Genomic DNA, 27819 nt, shown 5'->3' on the forward strand with positions numbered 1-27819 from the left:
CCAGCAAATTCTGAGGAACTTCTCCTTTGTAGGGAAGTTGGAGCAAGCCTGGAGCAACCAGGAAAGCAAGTTAGATGTAAAGGAAAGTCTTCAGGGGGCTCACTAGCCAACGGACTAGGAACCGCAAAGACGCTTCGAGCTGAAATGCAAAAGCGGGGCCTACGGGTCACTCGTGGAGTGGGTGCCTGTGAGCTTCGGTGCAAATGGTGCTCGGGTCTGGGGCTTCAAGCACCCCAATGCACGACTTAGTTACCTCGTGAAGTGAGTGTTGCTTGCAAAATGCAGGATGTACAGGAGTTCTGGTTCCACGTCTCTCGTGTCCGCCACGGGTCTCAGCTTTGCTGTGAGCAAAGGTCGGAGTCAGAGTCAGAGATGTCTGGAAGTCTGTGTCCTATGTCGCAGATTCTTCGGGATCCGGCGGGAGCCTCGAAAATGCAGACTGGCAAAGTTGCTGTTGGTGCCTGTTTGAACAGGGTGGTCACTCCTTGACCACAAGTGAGATGTCTTCCGTCTTCCAGTCGAAATGGAATGTCGAAGGTCCAGGATTTAGGCTTCAGAGTTTCGTCCAGGGTAATCTAAAGTCCTAGTGACTGGGCTCCTATACTTATACTAAGTCTAGGGGCTGGACTGCCCTTAAGGTCCCTCCTAGGGGTGGACCTGGGAAGGGGGTGGTTACACCCCTTTCCCTTTGTCCAGTTTCGTGCCAGAGCTGGGGCAGAGTGCCCCAGCAACCGGTTTGAACTGGGAAATGCATGGAGCACCTTGTGTGCCCCAGGCAGTGTCTGGAAAGCATTCACTGAATGCAGCCCTCCCTGCCCTAATACACTAAAGCCTGTCTGGGGAGGTGCTGGCACCTCCCTGGACAGGAAACCTATTCTTCAAGCCTCTCCTGCCGGAGTTTCGTCCAGCAACAGGAGGTCAGACTTGTGTCTGTGGCAGCAGCATCCATTTTGTGATGCGGAGGCTCTGTTTATCTTTAACCGGGTAAACCAGTAACTACTTGTCTTCCTTTAGAAGGGTGGAATGCTACCCCCGCCGCCAGGACTGGCGGAGTGGGGGGGGGGGGGGTGTAGTATTCCAAAGTGTTTCGCACCTTACACAACATGTTTTGATAAAGCCAAACCAATGTTAGCATTAACTGCGAGGATTATAATGCACTTAAGTGTATATGGTATGGCTATATCATAGAACGGCTATAAGGAGATGGTTCTGAAAGCTGCAGCGGGGCTCAGCTCATGCTAGGGCACCCTCTCACATAAAACCAAGTACTCTGCCTCCAGGATTGTTAAGGCCTGCCATAGGAGTGACTATGTGTCTATATGTATATATAGATATAGGTATACTATATCTAAGTAATAGGTGATTCCACCACCTTACCCAGGCTGTATGAACAGACCTGTGGTATCAGTTTGGAAGGCAAACCAGGGGTGGCACAATACATGCTGCAGACCCTGGTAGGCCTAAGGTGCACCTGTGCCCGGGGTACCTATGGTACACTATACAGGGGCTCACAATGGTGACCCAGTAACCAATCTGGTATGTATCTAAAGTACATGGTATCAATTTAGAGAGAGAACAGCTGGGCTGTGGGCCTGATTAGCAGGGCCACAGCCACACTAAAGTCGAAAAACCAGAGAGTCACAGCAAAAAGTTTGGGTAACCATTGGAATCAGACCCTACTCTCCTACACTCGCCGTCCCCGTGGCCTCAACCCTCGGACCCTCTCTTCCGCAGCTCGCCGTTGGTTGCTCCACCAGCTTCTCTGCCTTCCTCGGATGCTCCTTAGGCCCCCTACTCGTCCGTGTATCCTCCAGTATTCAGGGGCTGGCCGTTTATTCCTCCAGCTGGTCTTGGGGACGGATGGCTTAGTTTACAGTAGTCGCCCACGGAGGAGCCTTTGTTCGGGCTATTTCCACGGCCGCTGCCATTTTGAAAATGGGTGACCCAGTCACCCCATTCCCTACGGATCATCTGTTGGAAGTTCTCCACCAGTGCTCTGGTGAACAGGACCTGCTTCTTCCTTTCAAAGCTTCACTCCACAACTCCCTTCTGGGAGCTTGGGGGTGTCCTTCCATGGGTGATCCGGTGCCTCAGCCGCTCCTACACCGCCACCGTCCTGCTCTGCACGATCCAGTCTGCCTTTCTTTCGTCCCTTGTACTCAGGTCCCTCTTCTGCAGACTGCTTTTCCTTCCTTGCCCTTGGTGATGTTTCCTCCATCACTGGAGGCCCGGTGGTTGGATTCATGGGGCCGTAACACCATCTCTTCCTCCAGTGCTGCCTTGCGAACGCTCAACCCATGGTGTATTGGCCAGGGCTACCTCCAACCTGTGGGGTTCTGTGGAGTCCCTTCTGTCTCACGTCTCCCACGAAGGTGCCCACGCTGATCTACGGCACCATGTGTTTTTTTGTGTTTCGGGAGTTGGCCGCGTTTATTCTCCGTGCAGCCTTGGATGTTGCTGATGCTGGCCGTGCTATGGCCAGTTCTGTGGCTCTCCTTCGCCATGCTTGGTTGCGGGATGGTGTTTTTCCGGAGAATATTCAGGAGCGTCTGGTTGACCTGCTCTTTGATGGGGTTCTTTTGTTTAACACCCATGCGGACTCCGCCATTCAACGTCTCCTTGCGGGGCTCCGTCATCCTCCCCCTCCGTAAGCTTGGCTTGTTGATCCTCCGGGGCTTGATGGGAGGCGTTATCTTACCGTTTTCCTGGAATCTGGTGTTTTGCTTGACCTGTCTGTGTGTTCTGTGTGGTTTGACGTGCCTTCGGGGTCCCTAGGTTGGCCCCTCTCTACTGTTGGCTGCCGGTACAGCCCCTCTGGCAATTGTATATTTTTGGGCCGATTGATGAGCCGTCTGTGGTTCTAACCGCAGGTCCTTACGTTTTTGTCCTCTGATGCCGGAATTTTTTCCCTAAGAGGTTCCCATGTTTCTTTGGGACGTGTCTTACCCTAAGTGGGGTACTTGTAGCTATTGTATAGCTCTGTCCTCCCATTTGCGGGTTCCTTGCTTTTCCTGGTGTCGCTGTATACCACTGGTGCGGTTTCTTTGATCTTTGTCGGGCATAGCTTGCGCTGCTCCAGGTTCTGTCATTTTAAGTATCCAGTGCATCGCTGGTCCAGCTTTGGCATGCCGTCTGCAGCATTGTGCTGTGGTGTTTCCACCCTTTTTGTCCAGCGTTTCGGCCTGGTCCTCTGTCTGGTGTTATGGGGCGGGGATAGGATTTCCTGGTATTTTTCTGTTTTCCGGTTGATGCTTTAGTCCGTCCTGCGTATTTCTCCTCTTCTGGCTGGTCCCACTTCTTTTCGTGGGTCGGTTTATGTCTGGAACGGTCTCATTTTAGGGGTTCTGGATTGCCCTGGCCTTTGCCTTCGTCTTGCGCTCGGCTTGGTCTGGGCACTCGGTTCCATGGTACTTGCCAGCTGCGCATGACTGCTCTTTCTGGTCCACGCCAGGGGGCATTGCCGTGTGCCCTTGTGCTCCTGCCTCTTGTTCTGCAGGAGCCTTGCGAGACTGTCTTTCTTCTCACGCCTGCCTTTCTCGTCTGTGGAGCCGTTCCTGCCGTGTCTGCTGACTTGAGGCTGGTTCAGCTGTCCCCTTCACTGTGTGTGTTCTCCTGTGGAGGGCTTTGCCTCCATTTCTACCTCTCCTCCTTGGAGTTTGGGGTGATTCGTTTCTTCCTTGGTACTCCTCTGCTGTTGTCTGTCCCTCCTGGGCTTTCTGGTGGATGTCCCTGGTACCTTGGATGGGCTTGGGGTGTCCTGGCCTCCATTCACCTCATCCTTGCTTCCTTCTGCTTGGTGGGGGCTGGGCAGCCGCTCTTGTTCCCACTACACATCCCCTGCTGGGGCCCTGTGTTTCTTCCTGCTGTAAGGCTCTCTCGCAGTCCCTCCTCCCTTCTGGGTATGGCTAGGGTATCTATTCTAAGTTAAGGAATCTTCAGCTAGTAGTCTATATCAGATGTACAAGTTACTTACCTTCGATAACTATGTATCTGGTAGAGAAGATTCTAGCTGCAGGTTTCTTCACAACCCACCCTTCCTCCCCGTTCTGCGAGGACCTTCAACTTGGTCTTCTGCACTCACCTGCCTCCGAGTGGTTTTGTCTTCTGCGAGTGCCCTCTTTCACTTCCTCCCTAGTGGGATGCTCGTTCTGTTTGTTCCACTCCTTCCTTTCTGGTGATTGGTTGGTGGGTTTATGGGTACTTCTGCGTCCCTGCTCCCTGGTCTCCAGTGTGGGGCCTACTCATGCTCTTCTTCCTTTTTCATTGCTTGAAATATTTTACTCCTTTGCAGTTCTGAGTTGGGATCTCTTTGCTGTGCCTCGACCCTTAGCTCTTTACAGGGAATGCGCCTCTCCTTGCTGGTGTTGTCTTGGGGTAAATTGTCGTTACTCTTCTGTTCTGGCCTTGTTGTCCATCACTGTTTATAGGCTGGGGTTGCAGGCATCTTTCTTCTGCTGTGACTTCTTCATATGCTTTTCTGTCACCAGGGAGGATGTCGTATTTGCTTGCGGGTTTGCCCTCCGTGAACCCTGCCCATCCTGGGGGAGGAGGCTTGGCACCTCGCCCCAGGATGTGTATTGTTTCAGGACCCAGAGAGCAATAGGCTCTCGACCCAGGGGTCCAGAAACATGTCTGGTGGTGGCAGCTGAAAGCATCCACTCAGCCTGGACACTAGTTGTAGGTTAGTTTTCTAAGGGCGTCTCCAAGATGCCCTTTTTCATTAAATCCCAGTGTGGGTTTAATGTACTGAGAAGTTTGATACCAAACTTCTCAGTTTTCAGTGTAGCCATTACTGTGCTGTGGAGTTCGTAATGACAAAATTCCCAGCACCATGTACTCTTAATGGCAGCACTGCACTTACAAAGTCTAAGAATGGACTTAGTCACTGCAGCGGTTCAGGGCTCATGCACCTGTACCCTCACCACTGGTATAGTGCACCCAGCTAGAGAGGTGACTGACCTATGCCAGGGCAGTGAGTTGTAGGCATGGCATATCGACTCTTCACCTTGTTCTGCACCAAAACACGCAGCCTGCAAGGTGGTGTGTGTGTAGTGGTGCATGACCTCCAAGGATGGCACAATAAGTGCTGCAGCCCTTAGAGACCTTTTCTGGTCACAGTGCCATGGGTACCTGTGGTACCATGCACCAGGGGCTGACCGTGGCCAGAGATGCCAATTGGGTGTAGGCCTCAATGCAGTTTTTGGGAAAGAACATAGGCCATGGGTGCCTGATTAGCAGAAACCCTGGGCACACTCAGTCAAAGCACATAAGCAATTCAGGAAAAAGTTGGGGCAACCACGCAGAAAGAGGGCACTTTATCGCAAGGATGACTACTGCTCCGATTGGTGAACTGTTTTCTCTAACCCCATGGTTTGATGGGTAATTTAGTTTTGTTTATTTGTCTCAAAATGGCTGCTGGAGAAATAAAAGGACTGAAAGTAAAGCCTAATCCTCGCCTTTGGTCCTGACATAGAATTTAGCTTGGGTAGGCATAGCTGATCAGGGCCGAATTTTTCTGGACTACATTTTTTAAAAATGGGTGACTTGTTGCAGTGATGATGTAATATTTCAAGAACCAGGAGACCTATATGCTTCATTTTGGTGTCACAACATAGGTTTTGGTGGTCAAGTAGTCTTATAGAGACAGAAAATTACCCCTTGGAGCAACCCTTCCACCATTTTCCAAAATGGTGACTACAATAGAGGTAGAAGAGACCTATATAGAAAAGAAACCAGTAATGGTTTTTGATCCTTTTATGTATACACCAAACCATGTTTATGATCTGAATATGAAAAAGCATGATCTAAAACATTTACACATCTTCTGATCAAGTAGGAGGCTCTTTGACTTAATCTTCCCGACGGCCCCCCAGCGCCTAGAGACCCTTACGGGTGATTGTGCGCTTTACAAATGTGGACTTTACTTTACTTTACTTTGAATGTGTCCACACACAGGATATGATGTCCGTTGGAGGTCACTTAGCGGACTGATCTTTTGAACTCACTGTATAGAAGATCGTCAAATGTGTGACCGTCAGAACTCCTTTTCCACACATTCACAAGGCATATTTGTCCGTCTTTAAAGTCACATTCTTCTTCTGACTCAGCAAATCCTTTTAGAAACTTCACAGGTTCAGCATTTAAAGCTCCAAGCTTTGTTCCTATTTTGCTCATAGTTTATCACCCGTAAGAATTTGCTTTGATGAGAACACTAGCAAAACCAAAGGGGATAATGGACGGAGATTTGAACATTGCAAGCACTCCCCTCCAGTCAACTTATCAGGGTTTAATCCATCATCATTCTGATCATGGCTTATGAGGGCTGTGAGCCTGAAACCGGTCACAGGATGCTTGTTTCCAGTCCAGGAAAGACATGGCTTGGCAGTTCGGGCTGGACAGTTCCCATGATGCACAGGGTCAGACTGATTTGCATATGGCCATGTCTGAATTGTGGTGGCAGGGTGAGCAAAAGAATGATGATGGATTAAACCCAGATCAGTTGACTGGGGGTGAGTGCTTGCAATGTTCAACACTCTGTCCATCATCCCCTTTGGTTTTGCTTTGATGAGAACACTATGCATCTCTTGGTCAACTTTCTTGTACAGAATATGAAGCGGGATGAAGTTTTTTCTTGCCTGTTCCATAATGTATCCATAACTTGGGCAATCCTGGATTATGAACATCGCAACAAATCCAAGTAGCACAATATCCGTTTCATTTGCCGGTACAATTTCTCGATTGGAACCATTTCGAACAGCCCACTCAACATGTGGCATAACCCGAAGGTCAGCTTCCTCCAATTTGCTGTTAATTTCTTCTACAATATGGCCCGTACCTTTTGAATATATCTTTGCAGGCACCAACAATCATTCCTCTTGCAATATTTGGGATTTCAGTGTTCACTGAAACATCAGCAATGTTTTGTCGAGTTAACATCTCCAAGTTTATCTTGTTCGATGTTGCAGACCAGAATTTATCAAGTTGCACAGGTATAGGTGTCGAATTTTTGATGCAGGCAAGGTCAATTGTTCCACGTGTAGATATTTGTCTGATTCTCTCACATTCTTTGACAGATAGTTCAAGATAACCGTCTAAGACATTGTGCAGTTCTTGCAAGGTGCACACTGACTTTGATATCTGTAGAACAGTCTGAACGACCTCTTCGTAGTTTTGCATGGATAAAATCTTGACCATTCGCAATTGTGACATATAGTCCACAACAGCATCAGTTTGCAATATGGACACCTTTTCAAATTGAAATTCTTCAGGTGAATGTTTTTTTTCCGAGCTCTTGTAAGAGTTTATGCTTCACTGGTTTGGTTGCAGCATCTCCATCAAAACATGCATTGGTTGGCAGAAGTTCACGCAGCAGAATGTCCTTGATAAGTTCACCCCTTGCTTTTGCTACATCCATCTCTCTACTTGTGAAAGTTGTTTTTTTATAAAATGTTTTGCAGTGGCTGGTTGGATGAAACTCTTAGTATGGCAATTAAAGCATGGACGTTTAGCTTTAGTGATTGTCACAGCTTTTTCTTTTTTAATACAAATCTTTCCTGCTTCAGTTCTGTATATAGTTTCGATCCTTGTTCAAGGACATCTAGTAGACGTGTCTTTATAAAATTATCCACATATTTGGACGCTAAGTTGTATAGTTGCACAGTCTCAGCCATTTCAAGGGGGTTTCCTTGCTGCTGCAGGAAATGAAGAAGACTGTCAACATGCTTATTTAAAAAGTTCCCCTCTCTTTCCCACAAGTTTGTGGTGTGGAACAGTTTCACGATGGTCCATTAATTTTGAATTTGTCATCTCTCTGAAAACATTGCAAATAGAAAGAACTTCATGCTAAACTAGCTGCAATTGAGCATCATATTCCCTTTTACGTGTCTGACCAACAACTCCCTTGGAGCTTTTCTGTGATCTCTGGATCGTCTGTGCTAGTTTCATATCTGGAGCCACAGCATCGAGCTTTCCCTGTCTTTCACCACAAAATGTCTTTGGATGAATTTTCTATAGCGGTATATTTTTTTTTCCACCTCTAGCTTCTTCACTCTTTCCAAATACAAGGACCCATATCTCATTAAGTTTATGCAATTGAATTCGCAAAACACAGTAACCAGTAACTCCACAATCTTCACGTACAGCTCCCAATCACCTTCCGAATCTGCATGTTCCAAGTTTTTCACTAGAGCCATCATCTATAAAACATTTCCCCAGGACTTGCAAAGTTCATAGTTTTCTTCACATTCTGTGACACTCTACAAACTTGGTTTTCTGGTTTTAAACAGATTGTATTTAACATTGTATGGTTTTGCATTATTTCTTTTGAATGAAGTGCAATCTGTGCCTTGCTCACTTCTGAGATAAGATATGCAAAAAATAATGTTATTGTTCCAGAATGCATTCAAAAGCAATGTTTCTATACCTTGTAACAAACCTACATAATGAGTTCCGTTCAATACTGACTGGACAGTTTTGCTTCCAAAGATTTCAGCCTCAATAAGTGCATCGTCTATGTTACATCCACTGAGAGAACTTCCTGCATATCGCAACGCAACTTTGGTCGCCTGGAAAACTCCCATCATTGGATAAAGATCATTAAATTCTACTGGATTGCTCATAAAAATGTCAGCTACAATTCGGAAAACATCGTAATCATAGAAAATTGGCAGGATAGGTTGGTCTAGAGTGGCTTTAAAACTTTATTTGCTTTTTCAAAGATTGCAAACTTAGCTGGCTTTGCTGACTGAAACATTCCCTCCAAATGACTGTAACAAATCAAATCGATTACAGCCAAATAGCAGAAGCTTTTTTATGAATCCTGATACCTCTTCATGAGTAATAACTAATCGTTCACTCCAAGACCTGAGGAAGCCCCAGGCTGATGGGCCAGTGTGATGGGGCAAAACACGTGTTGGCTGCAACATGAACTTGTTTTTTTTGGGCTTCATGAATTTTCTTTGTCCTGAAAGGCTCTGAAGTTCTAAATAAGAGTCAAGCGACACACTAAAATTACAGAGAAAATAAATTGCATTATCGCCACACAGACTGACTTGTTCTACCTGTCCTGGCACACCTCGAAATCTTCCAAATTAATGAGAAAGGGGTATCCCATTGCAGAGGACAAGTAACCTACCTCAAATACCCTCTGTTATATGCAGGCACGCTTAAGATCTGGATCCGTTGTCCCCTCTTCTCTCTCTCAAACTTAACTGAAGACGGGCGGTTACGTTGCTGCTAGAAGCTCATTGAATGTTCATATTTTCGAATGTATGCAATCATGCAGTTCAGATGGGCCTACAAATCCACTGCAAATAGATTTACCTCGCTGTTTAGGTCAGCTGTTTGGCTGAAAACTTCATCTTTGAAGAAGCTAGCTGCAGATAAAAAGTTTGCCTTTTGATATTCACATACTCTGTACTTTATTTCGTCAGTCCCTTTGGCTCTTGTTCTGGCTAAACCACATTTAACACATTGATGATCCTCTGCTTTCTGATCAGTTGTTGGAGGTGGACAAGGGGTAGCCATTGATCTAATTGGATGGGCATTGTGTTTGGTTGTTGTCACTTTCTCAGAACACTCAGATTCTTGTTGTGATTCACTGGTTTCTGCTATGTCTTAACAAATATTTTCCAGGCTGTTTTCCATTGTATATGACTTGTAGCACTTGTTACAATGACAAAATATTTGATCCTCTTCATCCATCAGTTTTAATCTTTTTCTGAACTTCGTCTTGTCGTATTTCTGAAGCATCTCAAACTCTATTTGATCCTCTTCACCCATCAGTTTCATTCTTTTAGTGAACTTCATCTTGCAGTATTTCTGCAGCATCTCACTCTTCTGTTGAGCTACTGTTGATGTTTGCTTTTCTTTCGGATTGGTTTGCCATATGACACTTTTTTCTTTGTTGAAGGATTACTCAGATTTTATAGTTAACACTGTCCTGAGGTAAAGATCCTATGCTACCACATGCTTCACTCATGTTTACGAATTTGAATCAATGGAAAACCTGTAACAAAAACAATATTAACAAAAATTACCAATATGATGGCTAAAACGCATCATTATAGAACTGCCATTTTGGAAAATGGCTGAATGGTTCCTCTGAAGTTATTGTTTGTCTCTGTAAAACTGCTTGTTTTGACACCAAAATTAAGTATATAGGTCTCATGGTTCCTGAAATATTACATCATCAATGCAACACATCCGCCACTTTTAAAAATGTAATCCAGGAAGATTTGACACAGATTAGCAATGTCTATCCAAGCTAAATTACGTCTCTAATGATAGAATAACTAAAATTAAATCTCTGGACAACCAGGGCTATAAAGGTACTGTGGATGAGATGCGGTTGATGGGGGTCTTCTGCAGCTACTCTTCAGTCCCCAAAGGGGTTGAGGCGGTCCTGGTCATAGGGTCGACGACCCTCGAAGTCCTCTCGGTGCCATTAGAAGTCCAGTAGCCCCTGTAGAGGACTCACATTGGTCCTTCTGCTGTACGCAAACTAAGGAAGTTTCCCTGAATAGTCGGCACAAGCTGATTCACTTGAAGTACCTATGGAGGGCATACATGTCCCTGCTAAACTTAACTTAACAGACCCCTCTCGACCGCATACGTGCCCCAAATATGAGGCGCATCATGCGGACTTCGCCCACATGACCTGGAATTGTGTGAAAATAGGAGGGTACTGGAGAGCAGTATATACAATTCTTGCTCTTATGACTCACCTCGACCTTTATCCCACGCCAGAGGTGGCCCTCCTGTGGTATATCTTTAACAGCCTAAAGCAGTTGCGTCGCTTCACTTCCATTGTGCTACTGCTAGCTAAACGGGAAATAGCCCTCCACTTGGGGGAATAAGGTCATTCCCACCACTGAGGCCTGGCTAAATAGCCTTATTTATTGTAACACAAATTGTGAGCTGTTTGCAACGACCCTACCAATGACATCCATACCCAAGGAAATATGGAGCCCTTTGAAGAATTACCTGCTAGAGGTTGAATCGACCTTCACAACCGCCGGCTGGGATAGACCCCATTGGAGTGGCCTCTTTCCCAGTTCCACAGTGCAGCTGGGCAATCCTTCAGGCTTTCTTCCAAGCCAGTCCAGATCTGAGTTCTGGGTGCCAGGGCTGCCTTATTTATGCTCCGAAAATGCCCTCAGGGTAGGATGCGGTTGGTAGCTCATAGGCGACCAGGTTCCTTCCCTACTGGTGACCGCTTTCCATGGGAGTGTGGCATCTGCCTATCCACAAGATGCACTATTCTGCCCGCTCCCAACTTGGCAGAACCCCTCTCACGGTATCCAGAGCTCACTAGCCCAACTTTTGGGCCAACACCCGCATGGCTTCCCGCAGGAGGGAGGTAAGCCTCTCTCCAGTGTAGGGCCCTTTAGTCCCCTTTCCTTTGAGTCGTTGGCGCGTTTCCCTAGGAGTACAGAAAGGTCTCTGGTTCAAGCTCTATGTGCAACAGTTAAGGACACAGGCGATTGGGGGCAACAAATTGTCAACTCTATAAAAGCTTCTCACTGTAACTTGTTTCAGTGATTTGAACTTAAGCACCAAGTCTGGTTTAATGCAACAAGTTGTTTGATGCCTCGGAGTATCAAATTTGGTCGCACTGCTCAGGAGTTAGCTCATCATAATGCTTGGCATGTAATCCTGCACTCGCCAAGATGCCGGCCAACTCTTTTCACAGTAAAAATGACAGTTTTGTGTTTTTGTTTTACTGTCTTGAATTATGCCACTCCTTGCTTTAGGGCTTGATAGGCCTGGCATAGGGGTGACTTAGACCTGTTTCAGGGGTACATTTGACTTTGCCATGGTAAAGTCTGGCTAACTCCTCTTCCAGTCGGCAGCGTGAAGCTGGTTGTCTTGTGATACCTTTGTCACACCCAGGGTAGCACAACTAGTGTTGCAATCCTTGGGGTGACTAACTTAAAGGCCCTGGGTACCATATACTAGAGACTTACAGGTAAGTTAGCCAATGCCAGTTGGGTATAGCCAATGTCACATACACATTTTGGGGTCAGGGACCTGGCACTGAGGTCTGGTAAGCAGGAGTCTGTGCATTCAGAGTTGAAAAATCAGCAGTATCAGTCAAAAAACTTTGGGGGGGGGGGGGGATGACCATACAAAAATACAGCAATTTACAGAAGTTCTTCAGCCTGTGCTGATGACTTCTGAGTCATTAGTTCTGTCAAAGATGCCTTAAATGACACCCTTGTGGGATCCTGGTCTAAACCTTGCAAACCAGTGAACAGGCAGGTAGCCAGACACCACATATTGATGCCTGGTGACCCTGATTTTCTTACTCCAGATCGTACTTCTGTGAGTTTAGTCCAAGCTTCCACCAGCAAGTTGAATCCTAATTTATATCCCACAACTCCTCCTGACAGGGAGTGAAAAATCATTCAGGCGTTTGGGAAATGTTTGGTCTCTTCGTCCAGCCTTGCCTTCAGGTTGGTCAGTGCCAGATGCCTACTAGGCCTTAATACGCACGTACTGTTGGGCAGGTCAGCAAAATTTTGCTGGTGGTTCGAGAAGAGTTTAGTACCTACTTGTCTCAAATGATTCAAGGTGGTCAGGATACAGCTAAATGTGGTTCATACTGGTCTGGGCATTACCTTGCTTGTTTGAGATGAGCCGTTAACACTAGTGTTGTGCCGGTAGCCATGCATGGATGAGAGCCACAGACTTTTCTGGTGATGTAAAGGCATCCCCTGTGAATATACCTTTTGATGGATCCCAACTTTAGGGCCAAAAAGTTAAATCTGTTCTTAATCTCTTGAAGACAAGCCTGGCTCTTTGGACCTTTTGACCCCTACCGGAGAGTTCCCTCAACTCAGGCCTGCTGAGGCTACTCCTGAGGGTTGGCATTTAGACCACTCCAGGTCCCCAATCCCCTGCTGCAGTCATCTCAGCTCTTTCGTGGACAGGGATAAGGCAGACAATGGGCAGGTCACCAGGGGCACCGATCTCCACAGTTCCCTTTCTCTGCCGCATCAGCCTCCAAGATGCTTTAGTTTGGCTTTAGCTGTGCACAAACTCCCTGTGGGAAGCAGATCCAGCATTTTATCCCAGGGTTGCAGTCCATCACATTTGACATGGGTCCCCAGATATTCTAGCATGGGTATACCCTTCTGTTTCTTTCCAATCCACCACAGCCTCCGTCCACTTCAGAAAAGCTTTCAGAGAAGCACCTATCCATCTTACCACAAGAGGTACAAGTTCTACTGTACAAAGGGGCCACCAAGATGTTGCCAGCCTCAGAACAGGGATGGGTTGTTATTCCTAACGTGCTGAAAAAAGAGTGAGGCCTTCATCCAAATTTTGATATTCTCTCTCTGAATGTATTTCTGTGAATAATAAATTAAGAATGCTCTTACTGTCCTCTGTTTGGGTTCCAGGCTACTGTATGGTAGCCTTGGACCTGCTGGACATGTACTTTCATGTGCCAGTCCTGCAGACCCACAGATGTTACATGCGGCTTATGGATGGCTAAGAGCATTTTCATTTTATTGAGTGCCACTTCGCCTTAAAAGCGCCCCTTCGCCTTACTAGCACCCCTTGGGTGTTCACGAAAGGGATAGCAGTCAGAGCTTGAAAAATGATGAAAATTTCACAAGACCTGCAGGTCTGGTAACTTGAAACATCTACTCGACCTAACTGTAATGCACTTGACCTCTGTCTCTAAAAGCCGAGCAAATGTGACAAGTTAACAAGATTTTTTATTGCTCATTCACTTTGACAGCAGTAAAGATGCCTTTAAATCTTGCTGTCACATTTGCTCTGCTTTCAGAGGCAGAGGTCAAAAGTCAGTTTATCTTCCCACTCACCAGAAAGGGGTGAGTAGGACCTAAAAATAGCTCTTCCTAATTAAATCTGGCTTGCAAATTCAAGTGGATGTTTCCCTCCCTAGCAGTGGTTACCACACATCTTCCGAGTTAGGGAAAACCAATTTTTCCCTACCTTCAAGGCTGTCTCACCACAGTCTGTCGTAGACAACCTCCAGATGATGACAAGCCTCTTGACTTCTTTGGGGTTCACAGTCCACTAGCTGAAGTCACCTCTGAATCCTTCAGAAAGACTTTCTTTTAATAAGACCTGTGTTAGACATAGTGCAGGACCTTTCCTCCCCTGCACGAGGTCCAGCACATTCTGGCTATGATCCCAATTTTTCAGCCTTAGTCATGATGTTGGTGAGAGCAGCGCTGAGGCATCTTGGGCTGCTGGCTTCATACATCCTGCTTGTTTATTTTGCCAGGTGACATATATAGGCTTTGCGGTGGGATTGGAAGTTGAAAGTTGTATGGGCCCAGCACCAAGCAAAAACCTGTTGGATGTCATCAAGGTTTCGGAGGAGACTGCACAAGGTCTGTAGTGGTGGCTGACCTACTGTAGCCTGACCAGTTGCAAACTCCTATCTATCCACCACCCAGAGCTGATGGTGGTGATGGATATGGCCCTACTGGGTTGGGTAGAAAGGACGTTCTCCAGCGCGAAAAATCTCAGCCGCCCGGCACTTCGCTGGTATTTTAATAATAACTCCTTAAATCAGATCTTTAGCCAATTCATTATTTATTCTGGTTTACATTTTCATTAACTTCATCTTCATATTATATAACTGTAATGTTAGCGTCACATTATGCTGTGCGAACATCTGCACTTGATTTTCACGACATGCCCCGAGACCAGGATATCATCAAGTGCGTGTATGAACATCAATAAGGGTGAAGACTGTGATCCTACATACTTCCTTAATGGTAAGAAAAGATCTCCAATAGTGTAATTAAACAAGAAGTGGTTATAGCCTCCCAGTGAAGTGTACATGGAAAAACGATAATAAAATTGTAAAAGCGTAACGAGTATCTAAACTTAAGCAAACATGTTTGCAGTGAATCAAAGGCACGTGAAGCAAGTGATACGCGGAAAAGTAATCTCCAGGCTGTGAAAACTGGACAGGTTTTTGGGTATAAGCAAAAGTGCTTGTTATAAATCAATTGCGCATAAGCAAAAGTGCTTGTTATAAATCAATTGCGCATAAAGTGAACTGTGACATGCCATTAACAATCGACTAAAACGAAGAACGCAGCCTGGCATTTGAAGAAAAGGAAGGCCATGAATGCCCAGTGCTTGATAACTAATGTCACCAACGCTTAATGCGTAATAGCAAGAAAAGAGTGCGGAAGTTAATAAAAACAAAAATAAATCCTATACACAGCAGAAAGCTGGAAAACCTTGGTGTACCTGTAGTTCTTAGAGTAAGAGAACGTGGTGCAGTCTAAAGTCCTGCAGTTGGTTACAAGCGGTTGTGAACCCGGTGAGATCCGGAAGTAGAAATAGTAAACTATGCGTTGCTCCAAAATAAGAGGTGCCGGAAGTGAAATTGCTGTGTCCAAATTAAAGGAACTGTGACACTCTGTGCAAAAGTAACGTGATGAAAACCAGGAAGTATAAAGTACTTGGTCACAAAGTCTGTTCTCAATGAACAAATTCTGTCTAGTGCATGTAGGCATTAACTTAACCGAGTGGTTACAATGGTGTAGGAACAATCACGTGTTGTTCAGTCTTGCCGAGAACAATAGTTATTGTACAGAAAAAAGTGAATGAGAACATCTAACCCTAGAAATATGTAGAACAAAAAACATAGTCCTCCTAGTTACAAAATGAGTTATGAATCACTGTGCGACATATATTTACAAACACGCATTTATAAAAAAACAACTATATTCCAAGCGTTCGTTGAGGCCCTTAGGGTTGGTGGAATGTAATTGATTTATCCAGTAATTTCTCGTTGAAGCAAGTATTTTCTATTATCTCTTCCTTCGATTATCGGCACTTGTTCTAGTACCAGAATCCGAAGTTGGCTTTATATTGTGGTTCTGCCTATGAAAATGAACGACTACAGTAGATTTCTGATTTTTAGTCCTTATGTTACTTTTGTGTTCGGTCAGATGAGTTTTTATTTTTCTTTCAGTTTTTTTCTTCGTACGGAAAGCCGCATGGACACTTCAGTGGATAAGCCACGTTGCTAGTGTCACATGTAGCTGTCACACTCAAATTTGATGGGTGTGCCTTGTGTAGGGTGCTTCATGGTAGTGCCTCTTATAATATTGTTGCAATTACTGCAGTTCAGGCAGGATGGTGCGATTTTCCACGTTTGAGAACGTCCTTTCTACATAGAAATAACACCCCTCAGGATCAGGAGGTGATGCCCACTGGCTCCCTTAACATTAGGATCGGAGGAATCCCTTGTTTAAAATTTGTCTACATCTTGGAGTGCGATTGCAATCCTTATTTTGTGCCTACTGGGTTGGGGACATCTGGGAATGGTGGTGGTCAGAGGGCACTGGTCTCTGGCGAAACCTGGCTCCCCATCACACTGTTGGATTTGCTGGCCATTCACCTAGTGTTAAAGGCCATCCTAACATTTCTCACGGTAATACTGCTGCAGATTCTCATGGACAACGCTATTGCCATGTGTTACTGCATCGAACAGGGCAGAGGGTTCTGCTCCAGGAGATGCTGCATCTCAAGACCTGGGAGAACTGTGGCTGGATATTTCCGCCACCATCTAGTGCAGAGTGTTTAAACCTTTGCATGTTGGTGTTCCATAGAACACACTCTAGGAGTCCCATTTAGGCTAGAAAGGGGCACAGTACCCCTGTATGCCTTTCTGGCTCTGGTTGTCCTGCCCAGAGTTCTGAAGGCGATCAGGAACGATTGCGCCCAGGACATTCTAGTCGCACCAGATTGAGCCAGGACAGTGTGGTTCCCTAAGCTTCTAGGCAAGAACATATATCCTCCTTTCAAGCTTCTCTTCAGGAGGGATCTTCAGTAGGAGCTGCAGGGCAAGGTTCTACACATGAACCTGTCCAATTTACACTTCCATGTCTAGACATTGAGCCACAGCAGTCCACTGTATTCATCTACCACTTGAGGTTGTGAATGTCATCCATGTCGCTATGTCTGTCTACGAAGTCCATTTACGCCGGTTGTTGGAACAAATTTGTGAACTGGTGTGGAATTCGCTAACATCCCCTTTGCAAGCTAAACTGTTGTATGATTTATTGTTTGTTTTGTCTTTGTTCCAGCCAGTCCTGCAGTGGTTACTATTCGATATTATTTCTTGGCCCTTTCAACATTTTTGCATTTGCCAGACTAACCATCCTTGTTTAAATCTTCTGTTGTGATGTGGTTTACTATAGGTTTGAAACATATGTTCCATCCGAAACCATTTGTGATGCCACAGTGAGATCTTTATTTAGATCTGATGTTATGCGTGTAATGCACAGCTGCTTGTTGCATCTTCTGACTCTGAAAACAGTCTACCTCACTGCAGTCACTTTAGCTTGTGTGAGTGAGATCCAGGCATTCTGGGTACAGCTGCCCTACAACTCCTCTTTTACCAGACAAACTAGTGTTTAGGACCAGGGCTGCCTTTTTGCCAAAAGTCATGACTTAGTCACCATAGGTAATTTATCACCCCCCCCTAAGTTCTTTGCTCTGCCTCTCCCCCTCAAAAAGGAGGAGAAACTATGTTGAATAGACCCCAAAATAAACTTAAGCGTTTACCTCGATCGGATTAAAGACCATTACATGGATGGTCGGCTTTTGTTGGGCTTCTCAGGGGCAAAGAAAGTTAAGGCAGTGCTGGAACGAATTTTTCAAAGGTGGATAGTCCTCTGCATTGATCTACTACTCATTGGACGAGAAGAAACCTCTCTAGGGACTGAAGGCTTGTTTCACCAGGGCCAAGGCTGCTACCACCACATTGGCTCATGGAGTGTTTTTGACATCTGTCAGGCTGCGACATGGGCGTCGGTGCACACATTCTTGAAGCACTAGTTCCTTTATAAACAGGACTTCTTGGTCTGAATCCACCTCACACACCCTCCATGCTTGGGAGGTACTACTTTTTTAATCTATACTAAAAAAAAAAGTAACTTACCTTCAATAATGCTCTTTCTGGTGGATTACTCGATCTGACTGCAGACTCCTCAACCCCTCTAACCTCCCTGTTCTGTAGACGGAATCCTTTTTGCCATCTAAAAAGGTTTCAAATTTGAGACATGTGCCGTGGTACCTCCAATTGTTTTGTGCTTTAAGTCTGAGAGCGCAGAACAAGTACAGTAAGAAACTGATGTTGGTGCCCAGGTATGGCGTTTTGTATACAGTTCTGCCCCTTCACTTGTTCATCATGTAAACTGCATGCCTAAAAATGTAATGAAACCAGTATTGTCAAACCATTATTTATTTTTTCGATTTTTGTCAAATAAGTGCAATAAGCGGTGTATGTTTAAATGTAATAAAAAGTAAAATGCCCCCATGTCATGCATTTGTTTGGGGGGAAAAAAGTGAAAAATTACCCATCTCAAAATAAATAAAACAAGGCAGGAAATGAAAGCAAAGAACAACCTACCAGCTCTGGCACTCAAGTGGATTACTTTTTAGGTGAATGCAAAATGTGAGTTATATTTGAAAAGACCATTGGAGGAAGATTGCTGACTAAAAGCATGTGTGTATGTATATCCATTATGAGGCTGAGACAGCTAAAGCAGTTACTATGTGAAACATAAAAAGTGGAGATTGTCTAGATGCTATGAGTAATCCTTGTATATCATTCACAAGATCACTACTGTTATTCTGTAGGAAACATTTGGACTACAGTAAGTTGGTCTCCCTGTATGTCGTTCATAATAGATCTGATTGCTTGACTTATGTTTACCTTTTGGGGTTATGTGTTTGAATAATCCCTCCACAGTATAGTTGTGCTTCATTTCTTAGTAATCAAGCTTGCGAGCCTTTTGTCGGATTTTGTTAAGGAACTTTATACTTTGTGTTTCTGTCCTTTTGTTTGTCTTCAGATTCCTTTTGACACGTTATGCTGAGTCACTGGGACAGTTTGCTGCAGCTTCGCAGTCCTTTAATTTTGCACTCAGGTTTTTTCACTCAAACCAGAAAGATGTAAGTAAAGGATATCTTTTGCTCACTAACCATTTGCTACTTTTGCACACTTCATTTTGAAACGTTTCAATAATTTGGTTATCATGTTTTGCTACAATTTATTTCTAGTATTTCTGCTAAAATTAGCCCTTCAGTCTTTTGCCAATTTAGTGACCTGCTACTTTGTCTGTGAAACAACGTAGTTTAGTTTCCAGGTCAGTAAACTACCACCCATATTTCTGAATATTTACTTTTGATATTTGCTGCTGATGCTGTTTGAGTAAGATTAAACTCATAAAAATAGACAAAGTGGTTAAGAGGAAATCTCCTTTCCAAGTTCAAAAAGGGGTTTCCTTTTCTTTGCTCATGTGATGTATAGAAGATGTGCATAATTAGTGCAGTATTCTGATGTATGCTTCTACCTGCTGATTCCTCACCAATTGAATAACCCCATGTGCCAGGATTGGGTCACAAAGTTTTCATAGCTGTCCTACACAAGTAAGGGGTGCTGGCTCCATCTCAGCTGTGGAAATACTGTTGTGATGACATTACTGGAGCCTTTTTTCAGTGTCCTTAGCCCCTTTGCTGCTTCTGACGGCCAACGGCCGTCGCGCGCACTACCCCCGTAGTGGTGCGCACGTTGTTGGCTTTCGCGCCCCCACCCACTGCGCTAAACCGCTGCACTGCGGCGGAATTGTCGCCGCGGTTAAGCGGTTAGAGAAGAAAAGGAAACAATGGATCGATCATTGCAGTACACTGCCCCAGCTAGATTTAAACCTTTTTAAATGGTGGCCTATGACCAACTTTTTGCATGGGGAGGTGGGTGGGATTGGTGAGGAATCTGCTGATGAATAATTGTACCTGCAGGTTCCTCACTTCTTAAATATATATTGCAAAGCAGTACCTTCTTTCAGGTGGGTATCTAAAGGAATGGGCAGACAAGGAAATCTTGGAGCACAGTGTGTACAAAATAACCATCCCTCCTCACTTCTGAATCCAGGCAGAAGTGCTTAGTAAAAGTGTAGAGATACCCATGTCTTAATAAAACAAATGTCATCAACTGCCACTCCCTTGATCACTGTAAATGTAAACTAATGCAACAAAGTCCTATTATTGACTGCAAAACCCTTATTGGCTACATAACCCATTAAAAGCTGGGGTCAGACCTGCTCCTCCTTAGTGCAGTTAATATAATAACTGACAGCCACCTTTGGATCCAGCAGGTGTCATATCTCTTCTTCCCAGGATTATTGAACACTGATGAATCTGCAGTTTCTACTGGTGTCCATAGAGTATCCACTAGAAGTATTGTTCGAGGGTAAGTAACTTTTATTGTGAAGTGTAGGGAGGGGCCATGACTCAAAAGGCAAAGCCTTGAGTGAGTCATGGTGGCCCACTCTGGTGGTAGTTAATGGCATACTACACTCTCGCTCTTACTTACAAGCACACACCCACAAGAGACCGCACAAATGGAGTCGGAGGAGGCATTGCCATAATCTACAAGAACACCATCAAGGTCTCCACAAACACCGACGACACCCTCACCGCCACCGAGCACATGCACTTCAAGATCCACACTGACCCCAAGACCACCCTTAGAGGCACCCTCATCTACAGACCACCCGGCCCACGTCCCCAATTCTGCAACTCAGTTGCCGACTTCATCAGCATGCACGCCCTGACCTCCACCAACTACATCCTGCTCGGCGACCTGAACTACCATCTAGAGAACAACGACAGCAACTCCTCCACCCTGGTCGACAACCTCGCCACCCTCGGAATGAAACAGATCGTCACTACCCCGACCCACATCGCCGGCCACATGCTCGATGCCATCTTCACCGCCAGCTCCCACGTCGCCTTCAACCACGCCACCGAGCTCACCTGGACTGACCACCACTGCGCCCACTTTACCTTCCAGAAACCCGTTACCCACCACCGCACTCACAGATCCCCCGCCAACGCTGGGGCAAAGTCACCAAGAAACGACTAGAAACACAACTCGCACTCAACCCTCTGACCAGCCCCACTGACCCAGAGGAGTGGGCCCGCTCCCTCAGACGCTGGACGGAGAACTGCACCAACACCGTAGCACCCATGAAACAACCCACCGACAGACACCAGCCAGAGAGCCAGCTGGATCACCCCGGAGCTCCTAGCCTCCAAGCGCACCTGCCGAAAACTCGAACATCTGACTCAACGATGGAACACCCGCCAACCGCACAGCCCACATAGACACCATCCGCAACCATCACCACCTCATCAAGACCACCAAAAAAGACTCATTCAAAGACCGCCTCGACAACAACACCCACAACAGCAAAGAGCTATTCAACATCCTTCGACACCGCCACCTTCCCGGAGAGCTGGAAGCACGCCGAACTCAGCGCCCTACTCAAGAAACCTACAGCGGACCCCACCGAACTCAAGAATTACCGCCCCATCTCGCTCCTCCCGTTTCCAGCCAAAGTCATCGAGAAGACCGTCAACAAACAGCTGGCCGCCTTCCTCGAGACGAATGGATCCCTCGACCCCTCACAGTCTGGCTTCCGTGCCAACCACAGCACCGAGACCGCCCTCATCGCCGCCACCGATGACATCCGAACCCTGATGGACAACGGAGAAACAGCGGCCCTCATCCTCCTAGACCTCTCCGCAGCATTCGACACCGTCTGCCACCGCACCCTAGTGCAGCGCCTCAGCAACGTCGGAATCCAGGAGAAGGCACTAGAATGGATCATCTCCTTCCTTGACGGAAGAACACAGAGAGTCCGTCTACCACCGTACAAGTCAGAGGCCACCGAAGTCATCTGCGGCGTCCCTCAAGGATCCTCGCTGAGCCCCACCCTCTTCAACGTCTACATGAGCCCCCTTGCGGCCATCGCACGCCAACACAACCTCAACATCATCTCCTACGCCGACGACACCCAGCTGATCCTCTCCCTGACCAACGACCCCGCCACCGCCAGAGCCAACCTGCACGAAGGGATGAAAGAAGTAGCCGAGTGGATGACGACCAGCCGCCTGAAACTGAACTCAGACAAGACAGAAGTCCTCATCCTGGGCTCCTCGCCCTCCGCCTGGTACGACTCCTGGTGGCCCCCCGCCCTGGGCACCGCACCCAAACCGACAGACCACGCACGCAACCTGGGCTTCATCCTGGACTCCTCCCTCTCCATGACCAGACAAGTCAACGCCGTCTCCGCATCCTGCTTTAACATCCTGCGCATGCTACGGAAGATCTTCCGGTGGATCCCCACCGAGACCAGGAAGACGGTCACCCAGGCCCTCGTCACCAGCCGACTGGACTACGGCAACGCCCTCTACGCCGGAACCACCGCCAAGCTCCAGAAGAGACTCCAGCGGATCCAGAACGCCTCAGCCAGACTGATCCTCGACATCCCCCGACGCAGCCACATCTCAGGACATCTAAGAGACCTGCACTGGCTCCCCGTCAACAAGAGAATCACCTTCCGTCTCCTCACCCACGCACACAAAGCCCTACACGACCAAGGCCCGAGCTACCTCAACAACCGCCTCAACTTCTACGCCCCCAAACGCCACCTCCGATCGACCAACCACGCCCTCGCCGCCGTCCCCCGCATCCGAAGAGCGACAACAGGAGGAAGGTCCTTCTCCTACCTGGCCGCCAAGACCTGGAACTCCCTCCCGACCGACCTGCGCCTGACCCAAGACCACCTCTCCTTCAGGAAGAAGCTCAAGACCTGGCTGTTCGAGCAGTAGCAGCGCCCCACCCCCCCCCCCCCAAGCGCCTTGAGACCCTCCGGGTAAGTAGTGCGCTCTAAAAATGTCTTTGATTGATTGATTGATTGAACATCGTGAAAGAACTCTCCACTACCAGCTCCTGCACCAATAACATCCCGCCTTCACAAGACCTGTGCGACACCCACGCTGCCTTCTTCCACTGTAAGATCACAGCCATCCACAACAGTTTCAACCCCCGGACGTACCCCACGGACCCCGAGCTCCACCGAACCACAAGCCCCTGACCTCTTGGACCAACGTGAGCACCAAAGACGTAACTAAGACCATGAGCACCGTCTACTCAGGCTCCCCGTCTGACCTGCTCCCCCACCACATCGCCAACAAAGCCGACAGCCTCATCGCACCCCACCTGCGCAACATAATCAACCCCTCCTTCGAGACCGCCACCTTCCCGAAGAGCTGGAAACACGCTGAGATCAACGCCCTCCTGAAGAAACCCATGGCTGACCCAAGCGACCTCAAGAACTTCCGGCCCATCTCCCTGCTTCCGTTCCCGGCGAAAGTCATGGAAAAGATGTCAACACCCAGCTCACCTGCTACCTAGAAGACAACAGCATCCTGGACCCCTCCCAGTCAGGCTTCCGCAGCAACCACAGCACCGAGACCACCCTCATCGCCGCCACTGACATCAGAATCCTACTAGACTACGGTGAGACAGAGGCCCTCATCCTCCTGGACCTCTCTGCCGCCTTCTACACCGTCTGCCACCACACACTATACACTCGCCTCTACGATGCAGGAATCCGAGACAAGGCCCTGGACTGGACCCACTCCTTTCCCACTGACAGAACCCAGAGAGTCCTCCTCCCCCCATTCCAATCAGGAATCACCAAAACCATCTGCGGCGTCCCCCAGGGATCCTCCCTCAGCCCAACTCTGTGCAATGTCTACATGGCCCCCCTCGCTCGCTTCGCCAGAATACACGACCTCAACATAATCTCCTACGCAGACGACACCCAGCTAATCCTCTCCCTCACAAAGGACCCCCTCACCACCAAATCCAACCTACATCTCGGCATGAAGGCCGCCGCCGACTGGTTGGAGGCAAGCCGACTCAAGCTGATCACGGACAAGACGGAGATCCTAATCCTCGGGCCCAACCCCTCAGTGTGGGACGACTCCTGGTGGCCCGCATCACTGGGAACCCCCCCGGCACCAACCAACCAACCACGCACGCAACCTAGGGGTCATCCTCGACTCAAAGCTCAGCATGACCAACCAAGTCAACGCAGTCTCCTCCTCCTGCTTCCACAACCTCCGTATGCTCCACAAGATCTACAGATGGATCCCGACGGACACACGGAAAACCGTCACACACGCCCTTGTCAGCAGTCGACTCGACTACAGAAACGCCCTCTATGCCGGAGCCCCGTCCAGACTCATTAACAGACTCCAAAGAATCCAGAACTCCTCCGCACGCCTGATCCTCAACGTCCCACGCCGAGACCACATCACCCCACACCTAAGAGACCTGCAGTGGCTCCCCGTCGACAAAAGAATCACATTCAAACTCATGATCCACTCACACAAGGCACTCCACAATACCAGCCCTGCCTACCTCAAGGACACTCTCCTTCTACGTACCCAACAGGAAACTCCCCTCCGCCAACCTGTCCTTGGCCACCGTCCTGCGCATTCACAGAACCACTTCCGGGGGCAGATCCTTCTCCCACCACGCCGCCAAATCCTGGAATGCCCTCCCCCTCCTTCTACGTCAGACCACAGACCTCCCGGCCTTCAGAAGACTGCTCAAGACCTGGCTCTTCGACCACTAGCTGCAGCCCCCCCCAGCGCCTTGAGACCCCAGCGGGTAAGTAGTGCGCTCTACAAATTCTTGATTGATTGATCAGTATCAAATATTTTTTCTTGGGATCATTTATGTGCATGTTAATATTTAAGAACTTTTTTTTAAGAATTCTAACCCTGCTGTAACCATGGCTATTGCACAAAAAATATTGTTTGAAATGCGAGGGAAAAAATGTCATGATGTTTTTCAGTAAAAAATTCTACATTCCAGGTTAGATTAATTGCAAGGATTTGTTGTCCACATTTGGAGCTGGGTATTTGGACTAGTGAGTTCTGTGCTAGATATTAGTCCTTTGTCTGGGCTAGCAAAGCATGTCCTGCACAACTTTGATCTCAGCCTTTGATGTGTACGTAGCCCTTCAGATTCACCCTTTAGCCTTCCATTTTCTTTTCTTGGATCTAAAGAATATCTGAAAGAGACACGTTAGTGATAAATTCCTTACCTTAGAATATCCCCAGGCGTCAGACTGGATCCGGAAATTTTTTGTGTAGCAGTACCCTTGCGCGTCGGCAGGCGTCGTCTGCGGCTCCGCGTCCGTCGTGGGTGCCGTGATGACGTCGTCGGAGTACTTAGACGCCACCTCCGCATGCTGACGTCATTTCTTCTTTTGTCCGCGCCAGCAGCGCAGATCCGTAAAAAGTGGTACCTTAGTCCCTTTTTGACTAAACTTTTTTGATCCTTTGATCATCCTTTTTCGAAGTCTTCGACTCCGAACGGTGCCGGTAGGGATGCCAGGTATCAAGCCCTGTGAGGATTGCGACCGACTTATGTTGGTCACCGACCCTCACCGTTGGTGTCTCCACTGCCTCGGCGTCGATTACGACGACAAGACCTGCTCCAACTGTCGGGCCCTGACTTCGAAGGCTAGGCAGGAGCAGTCCCGTAAGCGGCTCGAGCTCCGGCAGTCGGCCCCGCGCCAAGAACGGTCCCGGTCCGGATGGAGGTCGAGGGACCGGTCGCGGGAGAGGAGCCATCGGAGCACCGGGAGTCGACATCACTCCTCCGGGTCGAAGTCGTCAGGTAAGCACAAGACGTCGAAGAGACGTCATCGCTCTTCTGACTCCCCCCGACGCTCGCGCGACGCGGCCGGGGGTTACTGGTGACACCGCCCACGCGGCTCCGTCTGAGTCGCAGGCACCGCGTCCGGCCTCATACCCTCCGGTCCCTGGGCCTAACGCGACGCCGGAGGAGATAGAGCAGTTCCTCATGGCCATGAGGTCTCTCTCTCCTCCGGGCTCCGCGGCGCCTCCGGGCTCAGCGGACCCATCCGGTTCCAGATCCGGGTCGCCGCCGGTGGACTTAACGACCTCCCCGGCTCCGTCCCCCCAGGTGTCACCCCCGGTGCCGCACTCGGGCGGCGCCGCCCCGATACCTCCCTCGACCCGGTTCCGGCGCCGGTGCGGCACCGCTGGGCGCCGCATCAGACGCCGTTCGGAGAATTCATTTTCCATGAACCGGCCCCATCTTTTTCTGACCCTGAGTATCATGTGATGGGTGATGAGGAGCATTGGGAGGGATCTGAGGACCCTCTGACATGTGAATGTCAGTCCCAAGAGGACTGGACAGGTGAACTTGGGGATGCCAGTGGTCTGGACACTTCGCCCGACACTGGCTTTGACTCACCTCCTACCGTGGCTACGGAGGAGGGGGCAACCTATAGTGTGGTGTTGATGAGGGCGGCCAAGGCCTTGGGCCTTGAGCTCCCTGTCGCAGCCGTGAGGACTAACCTCCTCACTGAGGTCCTTAAGCCGCAGTCATGCTCAGCCGAGCCTCTGCTGCCGTTTAACGAGGCCTTGTCCGACTTTCTTTTGGGCACTTGGTCCAAGCCCGCTACAGGTTCGCCTGTAGATAGGAACGTGGCCAGACGCCACCGCCCGGCTCCGGGCGACCCATGTTTCCTGTCCACCCACCCCACCCCCGAGAGCCTGATCATCCAGGCCTCAAATTCCCAGACCGCATTCCCGTCGGCTCCGCCGGACATGGAATCCAAGAGGTACGAGCAGTGCAGTAAAAAGATCTTCTCCTCCCTGAGTCTGGGACTGCGGTCTTCCAACACCGCCTGCCTCTTGGGCCGCTACACCCACTCTCTGTGGGATACGGTTGCGGAAGTGCTGCCAGAGTGTCTGTTGGAGGTACGGGCCAAACTCGGTCAAGCCCTTGTGGAGGGCCGGGATGCAGCCAAATATATCTATCCGGTGTGGGCTGGATACCACCGACTCACTAGGTAGAGCGATGGCAACGACGGTGGCGGTCAGACGTCACGCCTGGTTGAGGTCCGCCAACTTTTCGGCCGATGTCCAAAACACACTGATGGACATGCCGTTTGATGGCCGTCGCCTTTTTAGCGACAAGGCAGACCATGCGCTTCAGCGCTTTAAGGACTTCAGGACTACGGCCAAGTCCTTGGGCCTCTCGGCCCCGCGCCAGCAATCGGCTGCCTTTCACTCCTTTCGTGGCCACGGAAGGGGTGTACCCACACGTGCTGCCAGCCATGCTCCGCATGGTAATACCCAATGCGGTGGTGGCCGTGGAAGCCGTGGCGGCGGTCGGGGACAACGGCAAGGTCAGTCCACACCTTCCCCCCCCGCAGCATCCGCCTCGAAACCCTCCTAGTCCGTATTTTTAGGCCTATGTGATGCCAGTGGGGGGCAGGGTTCGCCATCACCACCGCCACTGGCGCACTGTCACGTCGGACAGGTGGGTGCTGCAGATCGTCCGAAGGGGCTACTCCCTCCCCTTCGAGGCAACTCCTCCAGCCATGCCACCGCAGAACCACCGTGTATCGGGGGATCATTTGCGACTTCTGCAGGAGGAAGTTACGGCCCTCTTGGCCAAGGGGGCCATCGAGCGCGTTCCTGGGCCAGAAGTAGGGTGTGGTTGCTACTCCCACTACTTTCTGGTACCCAAGAAGGGCAAAGGGGGCCTACGCCCTATCTTGGACCTACGGAATGTCAACGGCTTCCTCCGGAAGGAGAAGTTCAAAATGCTGACGCTGGCTCATGTCTTAGCTGCCCTGGACCCAGGAGACTGGATGGTAGCGTTGGACTTGCAGGATGCTTATTTCCACATCCCCGTCCTGCCGGCCCACCGGCGCTACCTGCGGTTCACGGTTGGCCATGAGCACTTTCAGTATACCGTGCTCCCCTTCGGCCTTACCAGCGCCCCACGGGTGTTCACAAAGGTGATGGCGGTGGTCGCAGCTCATCTGCGCAGGTTAGGGGTTTCAGTCTTCCCCTACCTCGACGACTGGTTGTTGAAGGCGGGCTCGCCCAAACAGTCGTCAG

The 27819-nt window shown here is 48.6% G+C and overlaps 1 protein-coding gene across 1 annotated transcript in view; it reads left to right on the forward strand.

Moving 5' to 3' along the window:
• Positions 1 to 27819, forward strand: part of NAA25 (N-alpha-acetyltransferase 25, NatB auxiliary subunit) — a 988861-nt gene that overhangs the window by 615692 nt on the left and 345350 nt on the right. The window contains exon 15 of the mRNA XM_078667429.1: positions 18864 to 18963. Within this exon, the coding sequence (XP_078523555.1) occupies positions 18864 to 18963 (100 nt within the window). The remainder of the gene's footprint in view (positions 1 to 18863; positions 18964 to 27819) is intronic.

The sequence above is a fragment of the Lissotriton helveticus genome, chromosome 11 (genome assembly GCF_964261635.1).
Source record: "Lissotriton helveticus chromosome 11, aLisHel1.1, whole genome shotgun sequence".
NCBI lineage: Eukaryota > Metazoa > Chordata > Amphibia > Caudata > Salamandridae > Lissotriton > Lissotriton helveticus.